Below are 20894 nucleotides of genomic sequence, written 5' to 3'. Positions count from 1 at the left end.
TGCTAAAACTCTGACTAGGGATTGTGGGTCACTATAGTGGCCTGTTCTTCTTAACCAGTTCTTCTGTACTTCCTATCAGAGCTCACCAAAACGGCATGGTTATTATGCTCTATGTTCACTTTAAGGATATCATCTCAAAAACTATTGTGTAGAAACACACTCTTTGTGTGGTTACAAAACCTAAGACCAGAATGGTCTTGGAGAAATGATCAACAAACTCCAGTGAAAACTGCTGGAATAAATTCACTTCTGTGGAGAGTGAGACCTTTACAAACAGACACATCACATACATCATGTACAATGACCCCCCCCCACTCTCCTTTTCTCATTGTGCCTTAATGCTGCAGGCAATACCCTATTTTTAATAAGTCCTTGTGCCCAGTGGGGAGCACAGCCTGAGATGGCCAGGTTTCATTAAGAACTGGCTCCTAGTCATTAGCTCACAGGAAATACTGGAGAAGGATTTTGATGGCTTACAGAGGTGTGCCCTGTGCCTTACTGATGGAGAAACTGAACAGTGAACATTCCCTTACCAAGGGCATTTCCTACAAAGAAAGGCACAGTGGCATTTTTGGAAGCTGGAAGGAGATGAGACCATGGTATTTCTGTAAAGGAGGTAAAAGATTCAAAAAAGATGTATCTCTTTTATTTTATGCTTACCTTGGAAATATATTTAGAACAAAGTTTGTTCATCATGTGGTGGTGCATACCTTTAATCCCAGCCCTCAGAAAGCAGAGACATGCAGACATTTATAAGTTTAAGGCCAGCATGGTCTACACAGGCAGTTCCAGGACAGCCAGGGATACACAGAGAAACCCTATGTTGAATAACAAACAAACAAATTAAAATGTGTGATTTATTTTCTGATTTTTCAACGTGTCTATACTGAATATATATTGTTTCTCTAATTAAAAAAATTTAATACTCTCTTAACTGTCAACTTCTTAAGTCAGTCATTGTGTGGTCATTTGCAGCCCCTGGAGTCAATTCTTCTAGGAATAGCATCACCTTGTTAATTGTTCTGGGTTTTTCCAAGATCTGTAGCAATCCAAGGTTTCCTCAGAGAATGTCTGCTTATTTAATTGAAGAAATCAGCTTCTTTTTACAAGGCACTACCTTTGGGTAGCTGAAAAATTCTCTTTATTTATTTGGATGACTGCTTGGTAAAACACAACATCCAGGGACCCTCTATTTTGTATTCAATATTTTCTACAAGAGTCTGCATCATTGACTCCCTCTTTGGTTTTTAGTATTCCTTCTTAGGGAGGACAGTGGGGCTGGAAGATGGCTCAGTGGTTAAGGACTGCTCTTCCAGAGGATTCGAGCTCCGCTCCCTGCACCCACATGACAGCTCACAATCACTTGTTGCCTTGTTCTAGCCCCTGACGGCACTGCACACACATGGTTCACAGACATACAGGAGGGTACAGTACCTATACACATAAAATAATACCTTAAAAAGGACAGACCTGGGCTGACATTACTAGCACAAGCCTTGGTGTGTGAAAGCAGTGGGAATCTTGCTTGTAAGCTGTGAGCTTCTATCCTGAATCATCCAGGGGAAACTCAATTCTAGTAGGGACACAGCAGGAGGGCTGGAAATGAATTCCTAAGTTCCTGAGGAGTCCTGATAAAACCTGTGACACTGAGGCATGACAGAGCATTAGACCCCAATCCACATGGTTTACAGTTACTACACTCAGGAAGGCCTTACATCATCAATTTCAAAAGCCTTGAGGACCATTTAGAAAGCCAGGGAACCATCTGTCTCCATCTAGTTTGGTCTGTACATTCTCTTTTTAAATAAAAATTTCTAAGCTCTTTACGTTTTTGATTTCAATCATTTTCTGAGCTAAGGTCATACATAAACAGGTTTCTAGGTTTAAGATAGCCTTAAACTCCTCCTGGTCCTCCTGTCTCCACCTCCCAAACGCAGGCTCACAGCCACATCCACTACATTCTCAATGTTCTTTAATCCCCTTTATCTTAGAACATTAATATTACAGGACCCTTGTTCCCACCAGGTGATCTAGAGCAGTGCTTCTCAACCTCTGTGTCACTATCCCTTTAAGGGTCACATGCCAGATATCCTATATACCAGAGATTTATATTACAAAATAAGTGTGTGTGTGTGTGTGTGTGTGTGTGTGTGTGTGTGTGTGTGTGTGTGTGTTTAGGCATTTGGCTGTGCAGCAAGTACATACATGTCCCCAGCAAGGCCAGAAGAACGTGTCAGATCCTCTGGAACTAGAGTTAAAGACAATCGTGAACCATCATGTGGGATCTGGGAATGGAACCAGAATCCTCTGGAAGAGCAGCAAGTGCTCTTACCTGCTGAGCCAAGTTTATAGACTCTCTGTAAAGAAATTGTAAAAAGGGAGACGTAGCTATGCTTGGATAAGCCTGTAACCTTAGCTCGTTACAGAGGGAGGCAAAGGCAGGAGGATTTCTGTGAGTTTGTCTCCAGCCTTAGATAGCAAGTCCTAGGTAACTCAAGACTACACAGTTGACTTAAAAGAAAATAAAAAGGGAATCACATAAACCTTCCAGCCCTAAGTGAGGCATCTATATCTTCCCTCCAATGCCCATGGGCCAGCACAGAAGACCTGGTGGAAAGATCATAAGAGCTGGAAGTAGGAAGGGGACCAATTGGGAATTAGGAAGGGGTCAGAGGAGTGGGAAGACAGAGGTAGTAGGGATGTACATGGTCACAGTGAATCACATACACATAAAACTGTAAATGTGTATAGAGTAACAAAAATGAAATTGGAAAGTTACACAGCCCACCTACACCATCAAAAGAAACATTCCTCCTTTAAGTAGCTCTTAAAAAAGATTTATTACCTATATTTTATGCTTATGGATATTTCACCTGTATGTCCTTATGTATGCCTGGTATCCACAAAGGTCAAAAGAGGGAACTGAATGTGAGCTTCTGTGTTGATGCTGGGCACTAAACCTGGGTCATCTCCGACAGCAGTCATTGCTCTTAACCTCTGAGCCATTTCTCCAGCTTGGGATTTGTATTTTTTTTTAAATGGCAGTTTTAGGTTCTGAGCTAAATTCAGTAGAAAGTGCAGATGGCCTGCACTGTGCAGACTTCCCCATTACCACTGTATCCCAGCAGCGTGGGATGTGTGCTCACACGAGGGAGCCTCGGTCACCTTTGCGATCTATGGCTTGCTCTCAGTGTCACAAGTGATTTTGGTGGATGTGTGATGCTCTATTACTGTATGCTTGAAACCATCCCATGGCTTTAAATCCTCCTCTCTGGTTTTTCACTTCTTCCCCACAAACTCATAGACAACCACTAATGTATTTATTATCGCCTTTATTTTGCCCTTTCCCAGAGTGTCATAGAGTTCAAAGCATACAGGAGTTTTGTAGTGAATTTTTTGGTTTCTTTGAAAACACAGAAGTGTTGTGTAAATATGTTTATGTTTTAATCCCAGGTGTGGAATATGGGGTTGCTTTACATTGTCTACAACAGCTGACTAGGTTTTCTCTTGTACTCTGGCAGTGGTGTGATTGTGCCAGCTGGAAATAGTTTGCATATGGAATAATGGGTACTCTTGAGAAGGTATAAAAATGTCAGAGCCTTGCGAGGGGATGGCAGTTGCTGCTCCCCTTGCTGCTGCTGCTGTTCTCTGTTGCTGGTTGCTGGTTGCTGGTTGCTGGTTGCTGGTTGCTGGTTGCTGTTTGCTGGTTGCTGGTTGCTCTTTGCTGGTTGCTGGTTGCTGGTTGCTGGTTGCTGGTTGCTGGTTGCTGGTTGCTGGTTGCTGGTTGCTGGTTGCTGGTTGCTGGTTGCTGGTTGGAGATATCCTGACTTAGGGAAAGATTGGACTTGCCCCCAAGGAACTGGATGCCCCTAATCAGCGGGAAGTAGTCTAATGATATCAATGTCCTCTTTCCCCTCTAACCTTCTCCCTTTCCTATCTAGTGTTAGGGGTTTGGAAGGGATAAGAGTAGAGAAAGGGTAGTAGGGAAAAGGACCTGATAAAGTAGCCAAAAGTACAGTTACACACTTTGCTTCTTCAGATATTTTTTTCTCTGTAAACATGCATTTAAGATTCCCCCGTGTTTTCCATGACTTGGTGGCTCATTTATTTTTCTGTTGATGTACCACAGTTAATTTTTCAAGACTGTCTTGTTTTCCTTCTGATGTTGACAGTTACAATAAAGCAGCTTGCGATGGCTAATCTTGATTTTCAATTTAATAAGATTGAAAAATACCTCAGAGATTAGTAAAAAGTTACTCCAGGGCTGTCTGTGAGGGCATTTCTAGAGACTCTTAGATTCTGAGGCTCTGACCTACTGAATGGATTAAAGCCTTGATGGAGTCATGATCTGGTGGTGAAAACGAGGATGTGGAGCATACCTAGTGAGAGGAGTAGGTTACAGAAGGTGTGTCCACGGGGACCAGTCCCTGGGCCCCCTCGGTGTGCTGTGCTTCCTGTCAACTATGGGGTCATAGTCACATCATCTCCCTATTCTCAACACTGTCTCCTCCAGTCTATGGGCACTGAAACAGCAGAGACAAGGACTGTGAACAAATTCTCAAACAACCATGGGAGAAATAATGCTTCCTCTTTTAGGCAGGCATCTTAACATTGGGCAATGAAAGGGGTGCCCAGAAGCCTTGTAATTTTTAATTGATAATCTCAGTGCTAGCTTTGGGTTAACTCCTTATGAATTGTTGTTCAGAGATGTACGAGATGCCCCCCAAACAATAAAATCTATTGCTGATACAGTTGGATAGCAGAACTAGTGGTAGGACCTTATTGCTGAAGGCACCACATACTTTGGTTATAGGACATGGAAAAAAAATGGGACTAAGCTAGAAGCTCCTTCCCTCCTGACTGATATTCATAGCACCAGAGATGCTATGTCTTCTGGCTGCTGGAGGAGAATTGATGCCAGCAGTCCTGCTTGGGTGTGGACCCTGTATAATATACTATTGACATATCGGGTAAAATGTGCCAACTGAGCTGGACAGTGGAGGCACATGCCTTTAATCCCAGCATTTGGGAGACAGAAGCAGGCAGATTTCTAAGATCAAGGCCAGCCTGGTCTACAGAGTGAGTTCCAGGACAGCCAGGGATATACAGAGAAACCCTGTCTCGAAAAACCGAGAGAGAGAGAGAGAGAGAGAGAGAGAGAGAGAGAGAGAGAGAGAGTGAGTAAGAGTATAAGATGTGTCAGCTGATACAATAGTGGCATGGATTATAAAAGGAACAGTCAATAACTTCACAATTGGATTTAAGGTCCTCTCCATAGGAGAGAATTCATATCTGGTACACTAAGCCAATAGGAAAACCTCTAGCTACGAGGCTCACAGGGATCGACTAGGTACACAACTGTGGTTGTCTTTTCAATGGATTTGATCGACTGGTCAAGTTACCTTCTAAGCATTTCTGCTTCCTATGCACATAGACCATCACTGCTAGTACTGCTGCTGCCTGCCTTAGCTATGGAGAAAAATGGACAATGGATGGTGCCTGCTGGTGGAATGATGCAGAAATAAAGGCACTGCTGAGGTAGCATGGTTATTCAGTGCTCAAAGAAAGCCCACAGATGGCCCACCCTTGTCAAGTCTCAGGGAGCATTGTGGAAGAAGCAGCAGACAGAATGTAAGAGATGGATTTTTTCTCTTTGGATGTAACAGGGGTGTAAGAGTGAGAGTCCCAGTCAGTGTTTATGTAGGTGCTGGAGTTCTGAATAGTGGTGGTAAAATGAATTCTTTTAATATAAATGTAACAGTGAATTAATGTAGTGGCTGTATTTCTTTATCCTAGCTACTTCCCTATAACCACATGGAAAAACTAAGATTTATTTTAAGGCGTCACCTCACTATCTGGGCAGTTTAATGATTTATATTAACCCCTAAGCTAGTCTGACTATCTTCCAGCCTAGTTTCCATGATTCTGGCAATTCATTATTGGTCTGGCTCTTTGGGATTCAGGATTCTTTCCATAGACACTCTCTGGACCCCTTCCTTGTAGCTCCAACTCCAAAGCTCCTCCTCCTCCTCCTCCTCCTCCTCCTCCTCCTCCTCCTCCTTCTTCTTCTTCTTCTTCTTCTTCTTCTCTCTCTCTCTCTCTCTCTCTCTCTCTCTCTCTCTCTCTCTCTCTCTCTCTCCCCTTCCCTCCCTCTTTCTCTGCTCTGTCCCTCCTTTCCTCTCTCTCTCTCTCCCTCCTTCCCTTCCTCCTTCCCCTAGATGGGAGAAGTCTAGCCCTATTCTTTCTTTTGTCCAGCCATTGGGTGATCAGCATTTATTGACAATGCATAGAATAAATGGTAAGCATTGTTTACTCAAACTTGAGACTGGACATTCCTGCTGTAAGCATTGCAAGGCCCTGTCCCGGTTGAAACACGTTATTAGGGCAGAGAAATCGGCATTTGAATAACACAAAGATAACCTTTACACCATGCACAAAACCATCATGCCTACAAGTGGTACAACGTTTTATGCTTACATTTGTATAGCAAAGGCTTTAACCAGCAACCACCCCCAGTCATTTGTCACTGGAGTTTTAGAGCCAAAGATCTATCTTTTGGATTCCAACAGAATAGTTTCTTGCTACCTGTCTACAAAGAGCCAACTAAAATGGCACTTGGTGATGAAAAAGAGAAAGATTTGAGCAGTGTGCCACATGACGTAGAGGTCTGCATGCAGAGCCACATTACCTCCAGTCTGTCTTCAGGGCATGCATGTGAGCTTTTCTGACAGTTATCTGTGCTTCACTGGCAATGTCAGCTTAGCTGAGCACATATGTTCCTCTCTAGTCTTGTCCACCCCTTCTCTCTTTTAGTGTCAGCTTCGTTGGACACCCCAACCTACCCCTGGCCTTGTCCACCCCTTCTTTTTAGCAGGGCACCTCTGATAGCTCTGTCTTGTCCACCCCTTCTCTTTCTCCTTATTCCCTCTTCTTTCATTTTCTATCCTTAGAACACTGCTGGTCTGGTTTTCTTTTTTTCTTTTGTGTTTTTTTTAACTTAATTCATTTATTTTTCTTATATAAAAACCCTTACGTGGTAGCCACAGCTGGAGCCTGGATCCTCTTAACAGAGACGCTGGTGTGGGTTTCTATAAGCTCATCAGTGAATCCCTGATAAGAAGACTTGGTGAACAGAGTCTCTTTCCAGAGTGTGGGGGTCAGGTAGCTTCTGGTCTTGGAAATGGCACAAAAGGTGGCCTTGGCAAAGTTGCCCAGGGTGGCAGTGCAGCCTCTGGCTCAAATGTAGCAGTCACCTATACCAGTCATCATCAGGAGCTTCTTGGGCACAGGAGCAGAGACAATGCCAGTGCCTCTGGGGGCAGGGATGAGAAGCACCAGCACAGAGCCATAGTGGTCTGTCACCTTGCATGGGACAGTGTGGGGCTTGCCAATCTTGTTCCCCCAGTAGCCTCTCCTCACAGGGACAATGGAAAGCTTGGCCAAGATGATGGCCCTTCGGATGGCAGTGGCAACCTCCTTGGAGCTCTTAACACCAAGACCAACGTGACCATTGTAGTCCCCAGTTGGGATGAATGCCTTGAACCTGGTCCGCTGGCCAGCCCAAGTCTGCTTCTGCACTGGCACGATTTTCAGAACCTCATCCTTTAGGGATTTACCCAGGAAAAAGTCAATGATCTCAGACTCCTTTATGGGCAGGGAGAACAGGTAGATTTCCTCCAAGGACATGATCTTCATGTCCTTAACCAGGTGGGCCAGCTTGGTGATGAGGATCCACTCTTTGTCTTCAGCTTTACCACCACAAGCCCCATGGCGTCAATCATGGCAATAGCCTCGACCAAGACTGCGACCAAGACCATAAGACCTCTGTGGAATCCTCTGCAGCCTCCTAATACTGGGTCGCCTGGTCCTCCAGGCCCTCCTCCTACACCAGCGCCATCAACCATTTGGTGTTTTCCAGAAGAAGCAAAAGAGCTGGTCTGGTTTTCACAGTCTCTGTGCTTCACTTCCCTGACAGACAGGATTGCACTGGGCCCCCTAACTGCATTCCTTTTCTTCTCTCCTTTTGGCCCAAACTGCAGGATTACTCTTCCATTAATATTTCATCCTTCCCACTTCTTTTTACACCTCCCTGCCTGCTTAGTCCTCTGCCAGCTCAATACTTATTTCTGGTGTTATATGCCCCTCCCCCAACATCATAGGAGTAACTAATATACTAATGCACACAATATTGTCAGGATCCCCTCTGGACACATCTGATGTCAGGAGCTTGAGGCAGCCAGTCCCATCTCATTCATACCCAGGAAGCAGAGAGTGCTGGTGGTCTTCCTTTTTTCGTCCTTCCTGTGCAGCTCAGGACCCCAGCCTGTGGGATAGTGTCACTCTGATGAGAATTGTCTTCTTACCTCAACCCAATATAGAAGCTCCCTCACAGCATGCCCTGCTTGACCTGAATGCTTTGGTTCTGGAAACCTGACCAGGGTTGTGAGGGAATGGAGAAAGATTAGGCTCACAGACCGTTGTACAGAAAAGCTGGGCTCAAGTGCCAGTGGTCTCTGATATAGATGAACCAGCAGCATCCTGGAAACAGTGTGCATTGATTGTACACGGCTGTAGAGGAGGGAGGGTAGCCAATCTGGGCAGGAGGTTTGTGTAGGGGAGCAGTCATCTTGCAAGAGGAAGCTGTGGCTAACAGTTTCTGCATACAGGATTAGAGTTAAAGGTCAATGATTCCTCTATTTCCATAAGTCTTGGGAATTTCTGCAACACACATTCACTCAGGACTTCATCTGCTCCCAACAATGCCCAGAGGTTTGTCAAAAGGCAGTCCTTACTAACTATTACTGTTATTGGCTTGCCTCTTCAGGTTTTGCCCTCTTCCTTTGTCTTGTCAGGTCAGGGTCTTAGGCAGAGCACTACTGCTGAGATACAACACCATCACTGAGAGGAATAGCTTTAGAAGAAGAAAACCTTGGGGCTGAGAGTGTAGTTCAGCTAAGATGACATCAGAAAGCAGACAGACACTCAAACAAGACAAAAACAAACCAAAACAGAAACAACCAAAAACCTAAAGCTAATACAAAAGTGAACACAAAATATCATTTAAAAACAACAACCAACCAGAGACACTCAAACATATAGAGGAGAAAGTGGAGAAAAGCCTCAAAGATATGGGCACAGGGGAAAAATTCCTGAATAGAACAGCAATGGCTTGTGCTGTAAGATCAAGAATTGACAAATGGGACCTCATAAAATTGCAAAGCTTCTGTAAGGCAAAAGACACTGTCAATAAGACAAAAAGGCCACCAACAGATTGGGGAAGGATCTTTACCTATCCTAAATCAGATAGTAGACTAATATCTAATAGATTTATAGAACTCAAGAAGGTGGACTCCAGAAAATCAAATAACCCCATTAAAAATGGGGCTCAGAGCTAAACAAAGAATTCTCACCTAAGGAATACTGAATGGCTGAGAAGCACCTGAAAAAATGTTAAGCATCCTTAATCATCAGGGAAATTCAAATCAAAACAACCCTGAGATTCCACCTCACAACACTCAGAATGGCTAAGATAAAAAATTCAGGTGACAGCAGATGCTGGTGAGGATGTGGAGAAAGAGGAGCACTCCTCCATTGTTGGTGGACAATTGCAAGCTTGTACAAACACTCTGGAAATCAGTCTGGCTGTTCCTCAGAAAATTGGACATGGTACTATCAGAGTATCCCACAATACCTCTTCTGGGCATATATCCAGAAGATGTTCCAACTGGTAAGAAGGACACATGCTCCACTATGTTCATAGCAGCCTTATTTATAATAGCCAGAAGCTGGAAAGAACCCAGATGCCCCTCAACAGAGGAATGGATACAAATAATGTGGTGCATTTATACAATGGAGTACTACTCAGCTATTAAAAAGAATGAATTTATGAAACTCCTAGGCAAATGGTTGGACCTGGAGGACATCATCCTGAGTGAGGTAACACAATCACAAAAGAACTCAAGTGATATGTACTCACTGATAAGTAGATATTAGCCCAGAAACTTAGAATACCCAAGATATAAGATACAATTTGCAAAACACATGAAACTCAAGAAGAAAGAAGATCTAAGTGTGGACACTTTGCCCCTTCTTAGAATTGGGAACAAAACACCCAGGGAAGGAGTTATAGAGACAAAGTTTGGAGCTGAGACAAAATGATGGACCATCTAGAGACAGCAATATCCAAGGATCCATCCCTTAATCACCCTCCAAACGATGACACCATTGCATACACTAGCAAGAGTTTGCTGAAAGGACCCTGATATAGCTGTCTCTTGTGAGACTATGCTGGGGCATAGCAAACACAGAAGTGGATGCTCACAGTCAACTATTGGATATAACACAGGGCCCCCAATGGTGGAGCTAGAGAAAGTACCCAAGGAGCTAAAGAGATCTGCAACCATATAGGTGCAACAACATTATGAACTAACCAGTACCCCGGAGCTCTTGACTCTAGCTTCATATGTATCAAAAGATGGCCTAGTTGGCCATCACTGGAAAGAGAGGCCCATTGGACATGCAAACTTTATATGACCCAGTACAGGGGAACGCCAGGGCCAAAAAGTGGGAAGGGGTGGGTAAGGGAGTGGCGGGAAGGGTATGGGGGACTTTTGGGATAGCATTTGAAATGTAATTGAGGAAAACACCTAATTAAAAAATATTTTAAAAAAAAAGTTTTTGAATTGTATTCTTAATCTTTTAATTTAATTTCAGATAGTCAGTATGTGGTTAATTCGTTAGCAGTGCTGCAAGTGGTGGGGAAGGTGAATTTTCGATCCACTATAGGGGATTTGTTAAATAAATTGCAATCCTTAATTTGAAATAGAAGTTTTCGATGTTTTGTCCAACACATTTGAGCTCATACCGGTTTGCCTAGTCCTTTAGCAGAGGGCAATGATTTGGTTGATAAAGCTGCTAGAGCTGCTTCTGCCTTTTTGATTCAAACAACTGTAGAACTGGCTCGTGAATTTCATTCAGTTTCATGTGAATTCCAAAAACACTTTCTTCTCGATTTCATATTACTAGAGCAGAGGCAAGGGATATTGTTATGGCTTGCAAAGCCTGTGCCACACTATTGCCTCAGCCGAGTGTGGGAGTAAACCCTCTCGGCCTGCTTCCCCTCCACATTTGGCAAATGGATGTGACTCATTTTTCAGAATTTGGTAAACTGCAATTTGTTCATATTTCTGTAGATACAGCCTCTGGGGTGTTGTTTGCCTCCCTGCATACTGGTGAAAAGGCATACCATGTCATTGCCCATTGCTTTGAGGCATGAAGTGCATGGGGTCAGCCCAGAGAGCTTAAGACTGATAATGGGCCTGCTTATACTTCAGCTTCTTTTGTTTTCTTTTGTAAAATGATGGGTGTATGCTTGGTGCAGGATATACCCTACAATCCTCAGGGCCAGGGCATCATTGAAAGAGCCCATTGCACTCTGAAAGAGTGTCTAATAAAACAGAAAGGGGGAGTAGCCTCTGGCGCTACTCCTAGGGAGAAATTAGCCATTGCTCTCTTTACCTTGAATTTTTTGAATAAAGATAAAAATGATTTGACTGCTACGGAATAGTTTGCCAATCCTGAGGCATCCTACAAAGGCACAGTCATGTGGAAGGATGTTCTGAGTGGACAATGGCATGGGCCAGATTCTGTGTTGGTCTGGGCGAGAAGGTCTGTTTGTGTGTTTCCACAGGATCATTGCCAGCCACTGTGGGTTCCAGAGTGATTGACAAGGGTAGTTCAAGATGGATGGAGGTGCTCTGATGAAGCTGCTCCTGGAGGTGATGCTGCTGCCTGCAGTGATGACTGAAGATCTACAATGGGCCCCCTTTTGTAGGGGTATTCGAAATTCGCTGCCCCCATGGACCAACTGCAAAGATGCATGGGCTGTGAAAAAATATTTTACCTTTTCCCCTTATATTAGTACCAGTCATAATCAAACGTTTTCAGGGCTTAATTGGACGTATCAAAATCCAGCCCAGAGAGGGGCAAGAATCCCTTTAATGTTTGGCTGTTGTGTGGGAAAAATTGGGAGTTGTACAGATCTTTCTCCTTTGAGTATGTTGATAGGTGGGGCGTGGGAAAATGCTAGGTTTTATTGGAATGGATCTGTATTATTTGAGTCTTCTGTTATTCAATTTGCTTATGGGAAGAATATATTCTTTAAAGCCACACCTGTATGCTTTTGACCTCCTTTTGTATTTTTAGTTTATAATGGTAGTTATTTTAATGATGTTATAGAATGTAAGGAGGATAGTTGTTTTTATAATATGTGCTGGTTGGAATGCTTCTATGTTTTCTTTAGCTATTATGACCAGAATGCCTAGATTATTGCCATGGCCCATGCAGGCCCCTTCAGTTATGACCCTGTTTAGACTCAAGAGAGATTTTGGGATAGTCCATATCAATTCCACTCACATGGATGTATCCATAGCTGAAAGACTTGCAAATTGGATTGCCACCTCTATATCACACCTAAAGGAATTTGTGGATTGGTGGTTTGGCACTGTGCTGCGTGAACTTCAGTGTCCTGACCTTTTGGTGCATCTGCTGCATGCAACATCACCGTCACAGGGCTCAAGCTCTGTTGATACAAACCTTTGCAGCTGTGGAGATGGGGCAATCTCCTCAAGTGTGGCTTGGCATGCTAGAGAAGTAGTCAATGACAGTTAAGACTCACTGGACGTGTTACCAACCTAAGACAGGGATCAGATGACTGCTGTCTGTCTCCCAATGATGGGCATTCTCTCTGACAATTTAAAGAATAAGGGGGAGATGTGAGGAGTCAGTGGGGCCAAGGCCCCAAGATGGCGCCTGGGAAGCTGCCAAGTCTTATGACTAGCACCTGACTTCCTCATATCCCTCAAGATAGCCACGTACCTTGAGCTGCATTGCGCAGATGCACCACAACATAAGATCAGATGATGTGACAAATGTAGTCCTGAGCCAATGAACTGTGCCTACATGGACTGGGGTGATGGAGAGTAGACTGGAGGAAATAAAGGGGGATGGCCGAGAGAGGTAGGGGCATTCTTTTTCCTGCACATTGTTAAGTTTCTGAATAAATTGCCTTGAGAAGGACATAGGTTTCATTGCTTCTTTTCTGCTGGTCCGAGATGGTAGCGACAGCTTAGTGCCTTTTATCTGAGATGTTCTGGGGACATCAGAAGGACAACTTTTTTTTTTTTTTTTAAGGAGGAGGGAGTTTCAAGGCACAAGAGGGGATGATTTTATAATGAACTTTAAACTAGAACCCATGTTGTATGGTTTTGTTATTATCACATGGACATTCATGATTACAGTAAGTTATTTAAGGACTGCTCGTGCAAGTATATAATGCCTCAGGCATAGGCTGCCCCTACTCCAGTGAGATCTCATTCCTTACCCCACCCCTCTTCTCAGTGCTTTCCAAGCTGAGGCATCTCACCATCTCTTAACACTCCGTACCACTGCAAATCAGCAAGAGAGCTCACATACACCAATGCAAAGTCTATTTGGGTCAACTGCTCCTGCCATGATTCCAATACTTTGGGAGGAAAAAGGCAGAAAACTCAGGCTGGCCTGAAGGACATGCTGAGAAAACAAGAAACCTTAAAGAACCATAACTCCAAGGAGAAGAGCTGGCAGGAGAGAGAAAATGTAAGATGAATGGGACAGGCCTGAAGAGGCAACCAGTGCTACTATGCTAAGCCTGTTTGTCCCTCCTGCACCCTGAGTGAAGTAGCTGCTTTTTATTTAACACAAAAACCTGGCAATCAGGTCATGTTTGCTAGGACAGACAGCATCTTCAAACTTGTCCATAGCAATGTTGTGATAGGCTTACCTAATTTCCACTAGCTGACTTGTTGGTGTGCCTAGCTCTATACTGTTCTTCCTGCAAGTTCACAGTCACAGTAAAGGGGGACGATGTGGCCATGAACTACAAAGCAAAGGATAAGGTCACTAAGTAGGAGCAGAGACCTGATGCCCCTACCTGTTTTCTGGCTGAACTACACTGTGCCTTTTATGTTTTTAAATTAACTACAAATATAAAGATTTACTGTTTTTGAGAGAGAGGGCTCATTGGCTAAGAGCACTGACTGCTCTTACAGGGTTCCTGAGTTTGATTCCCAGAAAACACATGGTGGCTCATCTATAATGGAATCTGATTCTCACTTCTGGTCTGTCTAAAAATGCTGACAGTGTACTTACATACATTAAATAAATAAATACATACATAAATACATAAATATTTACAGTTTTCAACATAAAAGTAATCTTTATTTCTGCCTTGTGAGAAATCAGAAATTTTGCACAGTGTGGATCTAAATTTCCCAGATGCTGTGCCCAACAGAATCTGAACGAGATGCTTTCTTCAGTGGCATCAGACATAGTGGCACAAGCTTTTACCCCAACACTTGAGAAGCAGGGTCAAGGGGCTCTGTCTGAGTCTGTGGCCAGCTGATCTACATAGGCCACCCAGGGCTAAATAGTGAGTCCTTTTGCTCAGAAAACAAACAAACAAAACAAAACAAAAACAGTCCTCAGCCCCTGAGAAGGTGGGAAGTTTATTCAGTAATCCAGCACTTGGGAGGCAATGCCAAGAATAGCACTGTTCAAAGAGAGTGACCTGGCTGAGGCAAATCGGACAGAAGTTGGACAGTTGGTGGCACCTACAGCCTCATGCTGGGTAAAGGCCATACACTGAACAGGACCAGAGCTCCTGACCCCTTGAGTTGCCCAAAGCACCATTAAACTGAAGAGGGTGTTTTATTGATAAAACTGAGAATAAAAGCCTTTTAGGTTAGGGAAGGAGGCAAGAGCAAGGGTGTCCTAGAGACCAACATGCAGCCTCTAAATGACTGTCCCTGGGACTTATCCTAACTGCTTTCATCTCTAAGGTCTTCTAAGCAGCCTTATCCCAGGACAGTGTCATCAAAGGGGAGGGCTGCTGAACATTGAAGCACTACCCCACTGGGATGATCTCTCATTTCAGAGTGAAGCAGCACCCCACACACACCATTACAGGTTACCCTATTAACAGAGTGAGGAGGCTGGGCAGTCCATTGAGAGTTACAACATTCTTAGTCTAGTAAAAAGACTCTAGTTGAGAAGGTTCCAGTGGGAAGAACATCCACATCTGTGTTTTCTGTGTTACAGAAGAAAATGAGGCCATCTCTATGCCAGGTCCTCCTTTCCCAGGCCCCACACCAGCACAGGGCTACAGGCCTGCTCCTGCCCTCTGCTGAACACAGTGAGGTCTTATAGACCTCATTCTGCTCTAGCTCATAGCCCAACCTTTCTTAGCATCATGAAGGTGCCCAGCTTCAGCCTCTTCTTCTCTTTCTGAGACTGCACACTCTGCAGGAAATCTCCACATCAACCCTGAAGTGGTCAGAGTGCTGTGTGGCCCTCAGATCGGAGAGTCACCAGTCCCATATTGTGTCAGCCTGGAACATCACCCCGGATTCTGGCCTATGGTTGTGAAATGAAGGATCTGTAATAAAAGACCTCTTAGATTCCTTCCATCTAGGAATCTCTCTAGTGCTTTGAGTCACTGAATAAATGTGGGTGGATGTGCATATGTGTGCATGTGTGTGCAGAAACAACTATGGAAGAAAACAGAACATCATTTAATTTTAGTGTCAGGGATACCATCCTGTCAGTTGGCTTTCTTGATTGGGCGTCTGTGGTAGAGAAAAGCCCACGATGGGAGGCATGTGCTAAAGCAATGCTGCTCAAGGTCATGGCAGAAGAAAGGAGGACAGAAAAGTGCACTGTGTCCCACAACATCCTTCAAGGGCAAGGCCACAGAGTCCTTGCTTCTTGCTGCTGAGTCTTTCTTCCTAAAGCTGAGCATCCACTCACAGCAGCACAGGCTGCTTACAACCTGGCTCATAAGCTGGGTCTGGAAGTGCCAGCCTGGGACCCTAGAACTTCCAGCCTGAGGCAGAAGGACAGAAAAATTTGAATACAATCTGGGTTTCTAAGCAAGTTCAAACCAAACCCAGGTTCCAGAGTGGCACCTTACTCAACATTCCTTAGACCCCCAAAAGATTAGTCCGTAAAATCAGGTTCCTGTGAAATTTTAGAAACGTTGTCCACTGCCATTTCCATAGACAGCAGGAGCACTTGGCAGAGCATCAAGCACTCCTAACAACTGAGCCATCTCTGCAGACCTCACCATAATATAATTTTAAAGATGCAAGATAGAAAGGTAAATATCTCTTATGATTCGGGCTTCCCCAGGCTTTCTAAAGTGTGTAGTCAGGCTAATAGAAAACTTGTCTGTTCCTTACTGAAAACAGTTGTGAACCCTACAGCCAATCAAAAGGCAATACAGAGATTTCTGTGGAGAGTTCCAATTCAGACTTAAAACTGCCCTGCACAAGAGGGCTTGGAATTTCTTCCTTACAATGGAGCCAGCAGCACCATGGCTTGGCCAAGTGAAGAAATAGAAGGCTGGTTGCACAAGCAGACAATGTACCAATCTGTGGGTTCTGCACCAGCTCCACCCACAAAGCCTGCTGTATATCTATGGGCCCAAGTGGAGCTCCCACATTATCCCTGATTTCCAGGACAACCAGCCCTCAGTTCCACGGGAGCCACAAAGCAGACGGGGTAAGACACTGACTGCCTATGCCTGGGACAGGGTGGGCAGGTGATGGGACAGTGTCCAGGAAAAGTGGCACTGTGAACGCACAGTGACAGCAAGGGCCTTCAGGAAGAGATAGGGAAAACTGGGGCAAGATGGGAGCAGTCACTTCTCTTCTGTCCTCACAGGAAACATGGGTCCGAAGCTGCTTGAGTCCCGACTTTGTCTCCTGCTGCTGCTAGGACTTGTCCTAATGCTTGCCTCATGCCAGGGACAAACCCCTTCCCAGTGGTTTGCCATCCAGCATATCAATAATAATGCCAACCTCCAATGTAATGTTGAAATGCAGCGTATTAACAGGTTTAGAAGAACATGTAAGGGCCTAAATACTTTTCTTCATACAAGTTTTGCTAATGCTGTTGGTGTGTGTGGAAATCCAAGTGGCTTGTGCAGTGACAATATAAGTAGAAACTGTCATAATAGTTCATCTCGGGTAAATATAACTGTATGTAACATCACAAGTCGGAGAACACCTTATACCCAATGCAGATACCAACCAAGAAGATCAGTGGAGTACTACACAGTTGCCTGTGACCCCAGAACTCCACAGGACAGTCTCAGGTATCCAGTGGTTCCAGTTCACTTGGATGGGACATTTTAGCTCCAGTGCCAGCACTTTGTACCTTCGCTCATCTGCTACTGCCAAGATCATAGTAGTGAAGAGACAATTCCTCTGTCTGCGCTCCATATCAGCACATGTCCTCGTGAAACCTGTCCCTGACTACCTTTAATTTAGCTGAACACATCTTTTCTTACTAATAAACACCTTTGCATACAATTCCAGATCTCTGGTATCTCTGTGTCTGACAGGGTTGGGGAGAGTGGAAGGGGAAGATACACACACTGAGAAGTGTGTGTGTGTGTGTGTGTGTGTTGAGGCAGGGCTTTATACCAACTGAGGCATCTTCCCCGTCCCTGGAAACAAATGAAACTGAGAAGAGACAGACATCTTTTCTGAAAGTTCCCACACAGCATCTTCCCTGAAGTTTCTCTATGGGAAAAAGTGGCTGGCAGAGGAGACCAGGGAATTGGGATCTCTCGGTGAGGCTATCCCTTGCATCGCTGTCCTTAGAGATCAATTGTGAGATCATTCAACACAAACCAGGAGGACAGATTCCAAGATAGGGGAACTGGAATCTGCACAGGAAAGAGATGAATAATGAGAGGGCCTGCCCTGGGGTTACAGATGTTTGTTAGCTACATGGGAACTAGGAATGAAACACAGGTCCTCTGCAAGATCAGTCAGTGTTCTTAACTGCTGAGATATCTCTCCACCTCAATGAATTTAAAAAAATGGTGTGTGTGTGTGTGTGTGTGTGTGTGTGTGTGTGTGTGTATGTGTGTGTGTGTGTGTGTAGTTATATGTATCCATACATGGATTTAGATGAAAAGCAAAGATGAAATCTAAAGGAAAGTATAAAATAGGGGAGTAGAATACATGGAACAGGAAAGCAGAAGCTGGGACTGTGAGAAACAAGAGAACCAGCCACACATGGTGAGGAAGTGCAAGACAGATCAGAGAGTAGAGGAATGAAGGAGAAATTATGATTACACAAGTGAGTGAAATGTCCATGATAAACACTACTTTGTATCTAATCTTTACATAGACAAAAACCAGGAAGTGGATCTTCAAACTGTCCTTTCTGGGGTGGCCCATCCATCTGAGGAGAGAGAGGCTCAGCATCCTAATGCTTTGTCTTCCTCTCTCCATTAAGCTAACAGATTCCATAGGAAATGGAGACAGGGACATTCCTTCTCAGGTTTATCCATGTGGCAGTTCTTATCTGTGAGATAGGTGTTGGCACTTTTCTCTGTATAGCTAGCGTGGCTTATGCTCTCCCACACTATCATCTCCCTGAGAAGATTATGTTACAGGCGATGATCTTAGTCTAGACAGGGGACGATGGCGTTTCTAGGGGGTGGAGGTTTGTTTGTTTATTGTTTGATGCTTTATTTTAATGCTTTACCTTTATTGTGTTGGTGGGGGCACACATACCATAGCATGTATGTGGAAGACATGTATGTGGTGGTCATATATGTGGGTATCAAAGGAGAACTTACAGAATCTGGTTCCCTTCTTCCCACACATGGACTCTGCAGCTCAAACCCGGATTATCAGCAGTGCTTTCATTTGCTGAGCCAATCCATCAGTCCATGAAGAGAAGTTTGAGAGCCTTGCTTGGATCATAAGTGGGGGATTATTCCTCTATGTCCTCAGGTGGAATCTCTGCTTTGAGGTTGCTGATTTTAGCTTGAAACCTGTTCTCATGAAACCTGTCCCTGACTCTTTAATTTAGCTGAACAGAGTTTTCTAGTATAAATACCTTTGTATACTCATCTTGATTTGTAGTATCTCTGTGTCTGATAGGGGTAGGGAGAGAGGAAGGGGGAGAAACAAACACAAAGACAATTCTCTCTCTCTCTCTCTCTCTCTCTCTCTCTCTCTCTCTGTGTGTGTGTGTGCGTGTGTGTGTGTGTTTGTATGTGTGTGTCGAGGCAGTGTCTTATACATTTTGAGGGATATTCACAGTCCCTGGAAACAAATGAATCTGAGAGGAGATGGGTATCTTCCTTGAAGTTTCTCTATGGGAAGAAGTGGTTGGCAGAGGAGACGAGGGAATTGGGATCTCTCGGTGAGGCTATCCCTTGCCCTCTCCCTGCATAGCTGTCTTCAGAGGCCAATTCTGAGATCATTCAAGACAAACCAGGAAGGACAGATTCCAAGATGGAGGAACTGGAATCTGCACAGAAAAGAGATGAATAATGAGAGGTCCTGCCCTGACTCCTGAGGACAGAACTGTAGTCAGGAATCAGTTTCAGACAGGAAGGTGCCATCTCTTTAAGGACATATGTGATCCTGGCATCACCAGATGTGGCTATGAAACTTCCTGCAGTGTCAGATGCAGAATGGAACAGAGGGGTGACATCCTCAGATCCATACCTCTGACTTTCAGTCTGGATCCCCAGCTTCCATTTTGCTGTTCCTTTCTGGGCTCCCAGATGCAAAACTTAGCCTCTCCTCAGGCAGGCCTGCAGGGAAGCCACTACTCTTGAGCAGCAAATGGAGTTGTTGTGGAATCTGCCTTTCTGGGTTGGTGTAGAAACTTGCTGAGTCTGGCATGGCCTTAGTGGGGACAGAATGACAGGATTCCTGCCCCTGGAACAGGACCAGCAGATGTGGAATGCCATGGCATGAAGCTTATTTTTATAATAATGTACATATTTTCATGTTCCCTTGACCAGTGTCCTCCCTGTTAACCTGAATGACTCCATAAGTATCAGAGATAGCATGAGATAGTTAAGGTGTGGCTAATGTCTTAGCATAATGGTACAAGCTGGGACATTTAGTGTAGCGTTTTAGGCTGTAGAAAAGAATTCTTAGAAAAATGACTGTGATATTATATGATTTCTCAACTATGTGAATATTAAGGATGCAATATGAATTATACGAGGGCCTTCATGAATGCGAAGGAATAAAGGCAGCTGTACTATAAACCAGGATGTCAGAAAGACATAAAGGCAGGCACATTCCTGAATTCAAAGTCAGCCTGGGACACAGCAATTCTAGGCTCAGGTGGGGCAGAAATGGTAATTTTAGGACTAGAAATTTCAGGTCCCACCCAGCAAGTTTACCATCCTGCTTGTCAGAGGCAGGCAGATCTCTGAATTCTTTTGCAGTGTTAAAAGAAAACTTGCTCTTGCTGTTTCCTAAGAATTAAGGTCCTGGGGTCACAGGATGCTGAATCATGGTATAATCAAAAGAAAACTTAGAGAGATGTCTAGAGATTTCCAAAGAAAGCAGATCTAAGAGAGAGAGAAAAATCAGAACAGAGAGGAAGCAGGTTGGAAAACTGTCTCCAGCAAACAAAGGTGGCCAGCTCAGACCCAAGATTTGACTTTGAGGGGTTTGTTTTTGCTGCTCTCAGACACTCCTTGTCTCAGAACCCATCCTCAACCTGAGGCTGGTCCATGGCAGAATCTGCCCTTTTCACATAAAACTACATTTGAGGAACTTCAGGGATTGACATAATCTAGTTATTTGAGATGAAATTGGGTACAGCCTAAGGGTCTTCTATGTAGCTCTGTATGTCCTGGAACTTACTTTGTAGACCAGGCTGGTTTTGAACTCACAAAAAAACTTTTCAATTTTTACTGATAATTTTGTTACCTAAGGCTATTTTCCAGACCTAGTAAGAAACAAGTTTTTGTCTGCTCAAGAATCTTTCAGGTCTGGTATAGATCTTAAAATTACTTTAACTCTCCT

At 44.1% G+C, this 20894-nt stretch overlaps 2 protein-coding genes across 2 annotated transcripts in view; one reads left to right on the top strand and one right to left on the bottom strand.

Moving 5' to 3' along the window:
* The window catches only part of LOC147001755 (uncharacterized), a 347644-nt gene that overhangs the window by 23392 nt on the left and 303358 nt on the right, over positions 1 to 20894 (bottom strand). The window lies entirely within an intron of this gene.
* Positions 16734 to 17231, top strand: LOC147001765 (eosinophil cationic protein 2-like). The gene has a single exon (XM_085828950.1). It carries the CDS (start codon positions 16764 to 16766, stop codon positions 17229 to 17231), a length of 468 nt encoding a protein of 155 aa, XP_085685076.1. The 5' UTR covers positions 16734 to 16763.

This window comes from Mus caroli, unplaced genomic scaffold (genome assembly GCF_978045245.1).
Source record: "Mus caroli unplaced genomic scaffold, Mus_caroli_1 scaffold_12, whole genome shotgun sequence".
Classification (NCBI taxonomy): Eukaryota; Metazoa; Chordata; class Mammalia; order Rodentia; family Muridae; genus Mus; species Mus caroli.
This window is presented reverse-complemented; position numbering and strand designations above follow the sequence as displayed.

Excerpts from the sequence above, each read along its gene's own strand:
- LOC147001765 (XM_085828950.1), top strand. The coding sequence starts at position 16,764 with ATGGGTCCGAAGCTGCTTGAGTCCCGACTTTGTCTCCTGCTGCTGCTA.